Here is a 9,422-nt window from a genome sequence, read left to right as displayed (position 1 = left end):
TGGTCCATACATATTCATACCATAGAAGATTACCTAGCATCAAAAAGGAACGTATTGATACACACCTCAACATAGATAAATTTTAAATATATTAGGCTAAGTGAAAGAAGCCAGGCTCAAAGGCTACATACTATAGAATTTCGTGTACATGACATTCTGGAAAAGGCAAAATTCTAGAGTCAGAGAACAGATCAGTGGTTGCCAGAGATGACTGCGGGGTGGAGTGGGGTTCACTATGAAAGAATTTTCTTGGGTGATGAAACTACACTATAGTTTTGGGGGGCCACACTGCGTGGCTTGTAGGATCTTAGTTCCCTGACCAGGGATTGAACCCAGGCCCCTGGCAGTGAGAGTGCGGAGTCATAACCACTGGACCGCCAGGGAATTCCCTACTCTATAGCTTGATTATGGTCGGGGTTACACGATTCCACGCATTTTTCGAAACTCATAGAAGCGTATACCAAAAAGAATGAAACTTCTCTATGTAAATTACACATCAATTTTTAAAAAGCCAAAAAGAGCCCCCAAGATTCAGCTAGATTTCTTATTTTAACTTGAATATAGAATCCTTTTAGTTTAAATTACACGCTCACACACATTTGTGTCCACATGCAGATACGTGTGTGGTCAGTCACACGTGTTCTACATACGTGTACCTGTGCACATTCCCTCACACATGTGCACCATACACATGCACACTTGTGCATATACACACACACACCTGTTCACACATATGCAGACCAGAAGAGAACCACACACAGCCACCCCACCTCCTTCCCGCTTACCTGATCAGGAAATGGACGCAGACGATACTCTCAGACTGGGGGCCCCGGCCCCCCGACACCACTGTGGCCTGGGTCTGGGTCCACAGGTAGCCACCACTCCGGGCCAGGAAGCGGTACTGCCCCGTTACTGCCTGGCCCTTGCTCAGCACTGGGGAGGGGCATGGGGAGGGGTTAGGGCAACTGGGGAGAGAAGGCCATGGGAGCAGGGTGCTGGGTATGAAAGGGCCAGGGAAGAGAAGGTTCCTTGGGACTTGGGGAAGCAGGCAGCTGGTGTTGGCTGGGGCCATGCAGCACTGGAAACGGAACCTGAACACGTACAGGTATGGATGCTCTGGCCGACTGCATCTGAGTCCAGCGCATGGATGTACTCATAGGCAGAACAGCCAATCAGGTCATCAGGGCTGTAGCCAGCAACCTCCGCAATCCTGAAGTGGGTGCAGTGGACCCCGGTCAGTTCAACTGGCGAAAGTGGAGGGTGGGTGAAAGGAAAGAGAGGGGGACACGGGGATGAAGCCAGCAAGACAGAGAGAGACAGGGTTGTAACAGAGAGAAAGGGAGAGTAAGAAATAGAAAAAGGGGTGTGGCCGGTTGAATAATGGCCCCTGAAGATGTCTCCGTCCTAATTCCCAGAACCTGTGAATATGCTACCTTACATGACAAAAGGGACTTTGCAGATGTGATGAAGTTAAGGAGCTTGAGATGTGGAGATGATCCTGGATTATCTGGGTGGGCGCAGTGTAATCACAGGAGTCCTCATAGGAGAGGAGTAGGTGATCAGAGTGAGACTAGATGTGATGATGGAGGCAGAGGCTGAAGTGATGCGCTGTGAAGGTAGAGAGAGGGGCCCCGAGCCAAGGAATGTAGGAGGTGTCCAGAGCCTTTCATGGCAAGGAAACAGATTCTTCCCTGGAGCCTCCAGAAGGAACATAGCCCTTGATTTCAGCCTCATAAGACTCATTTCAGACTTCTCACCTCCAGAACACTGAGATAGAGAATTTGTATTGTTTTGAGCCACTACGTTTGTGGTAACATGATACAGCAGCCATAGGAAACTAATAGAGAAGGAGAGAGAAGGTAAAAATTGGAAGAGTGATGAAAAGAAAGACAAAAAAGGGGACTTCCCTGGTGGTCCAGTAGTTAAGAATCCGCCTTCCAATGCATGGGACGCAGGTTCGATCCCTGGTCGGGGAACTAGGATCCCACATGCGCGGAACAACTAAGCCTGTGTGCCACAACTAAAGAGGCTGCATGCCGCAACTACAGAGCCCACGCACTCTGGAGCCCACGTGCCGCAACTAGAGAGAAGCCCACACACCGCAATGAAAGATCCTGGGTGCCACAACTAAGACCTGAGGCAGCCCAAAAATAAATAAATATTAAAAAAAGAAAAGAAAAGAAAAGAAAGACAAAAGAGAACGTGAAAGAAATAGGAGAGGGGAAGAGAAAGAAAGTCACAAAAAGAAAGATAAAAAAGAATGAATAGAAATAAAAAGTAATCATGATGATAATGATTTTAAAAAATAGGCACTTCTAGAGTGCTTTGTACCATGCAACTCACTGAATGCTCAGAACAACTGTTCAAAGTAGGTTCTGCTATCACTGCATAGGACGGATGAGGAAAGTGTGGCACAGAGAGGTGAAGTCATTTGGCCAAGGCTGCACAGCCAGCATCTGAACCCAAGCAGTCTGAACCCAGATACGAAGACCCACAGACAATTCAGAGACAGAGAGACACACAAAGACACAGATAGATGGAGTCAGAGAGATAGAAACAGAGCAGAGAGAGAAGCTGGGGGGTAGGAGAGGAGACGTGAATGAACTTGGGCAGAAAGGAAGAGGAGGAGCCAGGCTGGCAGGTGGTGGGTGGGCCCCTGGCTCCTGCCCACCTCTCGTCACAGTAGGTGAACTTCATGTCCAGGCTGTGGCGGCTGAGGAAGGCCCCCCGGCCCAACGGGGGCTCCAAGCTGCCAGGGTGGGGGATGGCTTCACATATTAGCACCAGGCATTGCAGGGGGGGCTCCAAGTTGGGGCTCCCGGCCGGGGAAGACTGTGCAGGGGGCTTGTAGGCCCTCATGTGTCCAGAACAGTGCAGTACCTGAGGGCAGGGAGTGAGGCAATGATGCACCTGGGCCTAGGGCTACCCAAGGGGCTGGGAGGTATATCCCTGTAGGCCCCTCCCCTCAGGGAGCTGAGAAGAAGAAACCCCTGAGGATTCTAGAGACCCAGCTCAGGGAGCTCTGAGGACCCCCAGACCCCAACCCCACAGAGACCCAACCTAAGAAGGTTCTGACAATCTCTAGATTCTTAAGACTCAGGGAGCTCTGAGGACCCCAGATTCCAACCCCATGGAGACTCCAGGCCCAGGATGCTGAGGACCCCCAGCCCCAGGCTCACAGAGACCCAGACTAAGAAAGGATACAAGGACCCCCAGATCCCCAACCTCCTAGGTACCCAAAGGATGCACTAGACCCAGCCTGAGAATGCCCCACTGGATCCCCGGCCCAGGAGACTCCCGGACTCCAACCCACTGTGAGAACTTAAGGGCTCAGGTCCAGCCCCAGCAGGTCCCTCGCCCTCCTCCAGGCCAGGCCCTGCCCACCTTCCAGGTGGCCGCCTTGAGGTTGAGGGTGCGCCCGCGGCTGGTGAGGGTGCTCTTCATGCGCAGGGAGAAGCACCGCTCGGTGGGGGCCTCTGGCTTCTTTGTGGACAGGCCTGAGGAGGGCCGGGGGCGGGGGGGAGGAGCAGGTCACCGGGCAGCTTGGGACAGGGCCCAGTCCATCCAGCGCCCTGGTTACCAACCTCTCCCCAGCCTCATCCCCAAAATCGAGACTTCCGACCCAGAGAGGGTCTCCACGGGGTATGCTATGCTCCTTTAGACCCCCAGCGTGGAGCCATGTCCCTGTATTCCCCTGGGGCAGGGCCACGTCCTCCTCATCCCATTTTTCTCGGTCCAGTATTTCAGAGGGGGAGGAGATAATGCTGAAGAAAAGGATGGAGCCTCAGTTTCTGTAATCTGGGGGCAGAGATCTCCAAGGACTCACTGTGCCGGGGGGTCAGGGCATCCTGAAGCTCCTCTTGGTCACAGGGATGGATAAAATCAAAGATACTGTGTCCGATCAGCTCAAGCTGGGAGGGAGGGAAGTAGGGGGTGTCTTAGAGGAAAAGCATTTTTACCAGGGCCTCTGACCCATCTCCTCCCTCCCATCCTCATCATCCTGCCCTAATTCATGAGCCTGGATTATTTCCCCCGTCTCCTTATTTATTCATTCCTTTCTTTGGCATGTAATTTGCTGGGCACTCTTCTACATGGTGTGGGCACAGCAGCGACTATGAAGACAAAATCCCTGCCTCTCAGAGCTTACTGGCCAGTGGCGGGAGATAGCCAATGAACAAACAAAACAACACACGTGCATAAAACAATATACTAAGTGATATGAAGAACACTAAAGCAAGGTAAGATGATGAAATGATGGGATGCTATCTTAGAGGCAGTAAGTAGTCAGGGACAGTTTCTTGAAGAAGTGACATTTACACAAATTGCTGAACAAAGCCAGTGAGGTGGCTCTCTGGAGTAGAGTGTTCCGGAAAGAGGGAACAGCAAGTGCAAAGGCCCTGAGGTGAGACCCTATTCAAATTCCATTTGTTGTGCAAGCGGAAGACCCAACTCCTTATTTCAATTCAGGAAATGAGCCTGGTGCTGGGAGGAGATGACGCAGATGAAAGGGGACCCACAGAGCTCACAGTCCAGAGAGCTAATGCTGAATAGGGGAGGAGTGAGATCTTGTAGTTGGATTTGAATCCAAGCTCTGCCACTTCCTAGCTTTGGGATCTTGAGACATTCACCTCTCTGAGCCCAAGAGCTCAAACTAACGGAGAAATTGGTACCAAGAGTGGCATAACAAGGCAGGGGAAAGGAACGGATGCCAACTGTGGAGCCCATTTATGTGAGCTAAGAAGAAGAATGGTATTGCCGTAAGGATCAGCCAAAATTAGTTCTGCTCTCTAAGTGTCTCTTGTTTGTCTTCCCATCCCCAGGCCCCTAATCCTACTTTTTTCTCCCACTTGGGGCCCTGCATCCACTTCCTTATGGATTTTCCAGCCGCTAGTCTCACTCCCTCTAATTCTATCTCTGTGCAGTACCTAGAGGGATCTTTCTAAATAAAATGAAATTCTGATTCCACCTTTCTGACACAACCTCTCCCCTGCTTAAAATCTTTCCATGGCTCCACAGTGCCCTAGAGATAAACCTTCTATTTTGGTCCTAAATTATGTCCTCTCTAGCCTTTTCTCTCTCACTTTCTCCAATTGCACTCTGCACCTAGCTTGGATTAATGTCTTTATTTCCCCCAAATGCTGTTTTATCTCACATCTGTGTCTTTGCATATTCTGTTCCCTTGGCCATGTACATTGCCAGTCTTCTCTGGTCCCATCCATTCGCCATACCCTTTGACTGGCTAAGCCCTTCAGGTTTTAGCTCAGATGTCTTCTCCTCCAGGAAGCCCTCAATTCCCACCCAGGCTGGGTCAGGTACCACCCTCCACCCCCGGCTTGTACAGCCCCCTAGGCTGCCCCACCCCAGCCCTGACCATTCTGAATCTTCCTGTCTGGTGACATATTTGTCTCCCCTGTGAACTGTGGGCCTTGTAAAAATAGGGCTAAGGTGGTTCTGGTCACCTCTGTATCCCAGCATCACCTGCACAAAGCAGGCAGCTCCTCTTACCTGACTGAGGCCCAGGTGTTTGCTGACATTCTCTGACAAGTAAGCCATGTCTCCCTCGGCGGTGAGCACCATAACGAAGCCCTCCAGGGCCTTCAGGTAGCAGGCATCCAGTGGTTCGCCCCCTGCTCCCACCTGGTTCCACTCCCCTGGTGTCCGGACCAGGATGGATGGAGCATCTCTAGTCAGCGGTCAGCCCACCCTGGCTAGCCTCCCTCTGCTTTCCTTCACTCAGAGGAACTTATAGGTACCTCCAGGTGAGTGGGGCACATCCCAGTGGCTTGGAGTCCAAGGAAGAGGGCAGGACCACCAAGGACTGGAATTCTAAGGGAGCAGAACCTCCCAGGGTTACAGAATTCTAAGGAGATAGGGGTTCCCTAAGGGAATAGAACTCTAAGGAGGGCAGAATCTTAAGGGGATGAAATTTCCAGGGGTCCAAATTCTAAGAAGCCGGGGCCTAGGAGGAGTCAGAATTCCAAGGGGGCCAAGCTTCCCAGGGGTTCAGAATTCTAGGAGCAGGACCTTCCAGATCGGTGGGATTCTAAAGAAGCAGGGACTCCCACGCAACAGAATTCTAAGGAGGCAGAATTCTAATCTAATGGGCAGAGCATGCCAGAGGATGAGTCCACTTTCCCCATAATAAAAGCTTTTCAGGGTCCTGGGATTCCAAGGGTGTGTGTGTGTGTGTGTGTTTGTGTGTGTGTGTGTGTGTGTGTGTGTGAAGGCGTCCTACAGAGAATTCTAACGGAGAGAATTCAAGGGGATGGCTACTAAGGGAACAAGCAATAGAACCAGGGACCTGAGGAGGGGAAGCGGGACTCTCTCAAGTAATTAAATATTGGGCAGTGAAGCCTCCTGGGGATATTGATTATAAGGAAAGGAAGCCTAGCCGAGAAGATCTCCCAGGAGACCAAATCCTAAGGGTCCAGATGCCTTAGGGAGTTAGCCGGCCTCCTATTCCCTAGGGTTCTAACTCTAAGGAGGCGGGGCTTCCCAAGGGCGCATTCCAACGGGCGGGGCCTCACAAATGATAGACTTCTAAGGGGGCGGGGATCCCTAAGAAACTGGGTTCCGATTGGCCCAGAACTTGAAGGGGCGGGGCTTCTCCCACTAAGTGGATTCCAGAGGGGTGGGGCTTCGCCAGGAAGACATCGGGGGACGGGGTCTTGTGGAGATGAGGCTTCCCGGAGGAGGGGCCTCCCTGGGATGTACCTTTCCGAGGGCGGGGTCTTGCTGAGGTGGGAATTCCCGGGGGCGGGCCTCACCTGCGGCGCAGAGTTGGTGCATGCGCAGGTAGCTGATGGTGAGGCGCATGATGGAGGCCTTGTCCAGGTGGGCGCTCACCCCGCGCGCGAAGGGCAGCGTGTGCGCCAGCTGGTACAGCACCTCGGTCTCCTGGCTGCGCCGGCTGCGGGCCGCATCCCGGGACTTCTCCTTGCGCAGCTCCGTGCTCGACCTGCGGGCATGGGCAGCGTTCACTGGCGGCGCCCCGGGAAGGGAAAGAGTTGGATGGGACAAGCACGTGGGTTGCTGCCACATGGGGGTCGGGTTCAGAGAGGGCAGAGCCGCGACTGTGCTAGCCTCGCAGTGTGGCCCGGGCGAGTTGCCGGAGCTCTCTGGGCCTGGGTGGATTATACTGTGGAGTCGCTCCTTGCCTCAGGTTTTATCTGTCCCCGCGCCAGCCCATGCTGCCCTCCGGTGCCTCACTCCTCTCCAAGGCGTGCCCAGGGCCGCTCTGTCCCCTCCCTGACTTATCTGCTGTTTATTCTCCGGGCTTGGGAAGACTGGGGAACAGGGAGGCCTCCGGCTGGGAGGGGGCTGGCAGAGCTGGCCAGGAGCCAGGGAAGGGAGGGGGCAAGAAGATGCCTGCAGCCCCCCAGGCCCCCTGCCCTACAGCCTCCCAGAACCCCCTCTTCTGCCCTTTCCCCTCCTCAGCTGAGCTGAGTCCTCAGAATCTTGGAGTACAGATCTCAAAGTCCAACGACCCACCAACAGGGGCCCTGCCAGGGTGACACAGCAAACCAACCCCAGGGCCAATGGCTAACCACTCATCTCTGCCCTTTAATCCACTTCAAATGCCTGAATTCTGCATGTGGGGTTGGGAGGAGAGGATGAGTGTCATTTTTTTTCAGAAATATCTGCCACTTATCCAGCTTTTACTATTAGGTCAGACCCTGTGCCAAGTGTGTAACTTACATTAACCCGTTTAGCTCAGACATCCCTAAAAGGAAGGCAATAACATTTTCCCCACTGAACAGATGAAGCCCAGGCACAGAGAGGTGCAGTGCTTGCCCACAAGGAGCGAAGCCAGGGTTTGAACGCTGGTCCCAACTCTTCAGTTTCCTCTGTTGTATGGCCCTGGGTTTAGCTCCAGATTTTAGTACTTCTCCCTGTTTCTGCCACTGTCTTAAAAGTCAAACTCCAGGTCTGTCTGAATCCAAATTATAGTTTTGGGGAAAAAAATTATAGAGTATGTTACATATAGTATAGTATATGTAATCTTATCCATATTGATACTATTGATAAAACCATTAATAAGCAGCTATAAGTTGCTAAGCATTTATGGGTCTGGCATTGCACTAAGTAAGGACTCAGCCTATGTGTACTCATTCAGTCCTAAGAAAGCCCTAGGCAGAGAGCACTTTAGACCTCCACTTCACAAAAGGGAAACTGAGGCTCTGAAAAGTGAAGTCTTTTGCCCCAAAAGTCACAAAGCCATTAACTGGTGGGGCTGGGATTTGAAGTCAGGCAGTGAACTTCCAAAGCCTTTGTTCTTTTTTTTTTTTTTTTTTTGCGGTATGCTGGCCTCTCACTGTTGTGGCTTCTCCCGTTGCGGAGCACAGGCTCCGGACACGCAGGCTCAGCGGCCATGGGTAACGGGCCCAGCCGCTCCACGGCACGTGGGATCTTCCCGGACCGGGGCACGAACCCGTGTCCCCTGCATCGGCAGGCGGACTCTCAACCACTGCGCCACCAGGGAAGCCCAACCTTTATTCTTCTAATTCCTCTCTTGTGACGTCCCCGCCAACCTCCATGGACACAAAACTCTAGGAGGGGAAGCTGCCCCTTCCTAAAAGCCAGAGGCCACTTCTGGGGCATTAACCTCACCCCCAAGCAGGAGACCTGCAGCTCCACCCAGAGGCATGATGGAGGGAGGGGAGTGGACTCTTCTGACTCTCCAGATGGGAAAGAACTCCTCACTGCAAGTGGGTGGGAGGCACAGAAGGGGGCAGCTGGGTGGAGGGAGCCAGCAGTTGCCCTCATCCCCTCCCTCCTGGCTGATGGGGGGCAGGGGCCTCCAGTCCCGCTCTGCCCAGGGGACATTCCGTCCTCCTGTCCCGGTTCTGTTCCAGCCCTGTTTGTCTTCCTGCCCAGAGGGTGGGGGTGGGCGGGCCTCACTGAGCTGGGGGCCCAGACAGAGGGAACAGGGAGTAGGAACAGGAACGGGGCTGCGGGGTGGGGTTGGCCCCCCACCTCCCGGGCAGCTGGGCTCTATAATCCTCTCTGTGGCCAAATCACTCCTCCCTCCATAGAAGAAGCTAGCTGGTGGCTACAGCGGGACCCTCCTTCTAGCTCCCAGCCTGTTCTCCGGATGTTCTGACAGGAAGTGTGGCCTCTCACTTGCTCCACAAATGCCTGGTCTCTGGCCTTTCCCTTTAAACAGAGTCGGGGCTAGTTCCTCTGGTGCAGGGTTCCAATCTCAACTCCATCACTTATTAGCTGTGTGACTTTGGACAAGTTGCATAGCCCCCCTGAGCCTAAGAACAGCACAAACTCGTGGGGCTGTCGTGAAGATTAAATGAGTTAATATATGTCAAGGGCTTAGAACCAGGCCTGGCAATTGGTTGGTGCTATATAAAGGTTCAACTTTTATTATTTCCCCTTTGTCCACATCAGGGATGGAAGGCTTAGGAGCATCG

The 9,422-nt window shown here is 52.9% G+C and overlaps 1 protein-coding gene across 5 annotated transcripts in view; it reads right to left on the bottom strand.

The window, feature by feature from the left end:
- The window catches only part of HIF3A (hypoxia inducible factor 3 subunit alpha), a 31,725-nt gene that overhangs the window by 19,485 nt on the left and 2,818 nt on the right, over window positions 1-9,422 (bottom strand). For 3 of the 5 annotated variants that reach the window (XM_082607597.1, XM_082607600.1, XM_082607596.1), the window contains exons 1-7: window positions 6,768-7,045; window positions 5,506-5,651; window positions 3,827-3,911; window positions 3,385-3,497; window positions 2,672-2,880; window positions 1,104-1,210; window positions 786-933 (exon numbers count right to left, since the gene is read on the bottom strand). In XM_082607597.1, the coding sequence (XP_082463723.1) occupies window positions 786-933; window positions 1,104-1,210; window positions 2,672-2,880; window positions 3,385-3,497; window positions 3,827-3,911; window positions 5,506-5,651; window positions 6,768-7,041 (1,082 nt within the window). In that variant the 5' untranslated portion in view covers window positions 7,042-7,045. Of the gene's footprint in view, window positions 1-785; window positions 934-1,103; window positions 1,211-2,671; window positions 2,881-3,384; window positions 3,498-3,826; window positions 3,912-5,505; window positions 5,652-6,767; window positions 7,046-9,422 lie in introns of those variants that run through there. The other 2 variants (XM_082607599.1, XM_082607598.1) reach the window with 1 other exon arrangement.

This window comes from Mesoplodon mirus (genome assembly GCF_964341445.2).
Source record: "Mesoplodon mirus genome assembly, chromosome: 19".
Taxonomy (NCBI): Eukaryota; Metazoa; Chordata; class Mammalia; order Artiodactyla; family Ziphiidae; genus Mesoplodon; species Mesoplodon mirus.
This window is presented reverse-complemented; position numbering and strand designations above follow the sequence as displayed.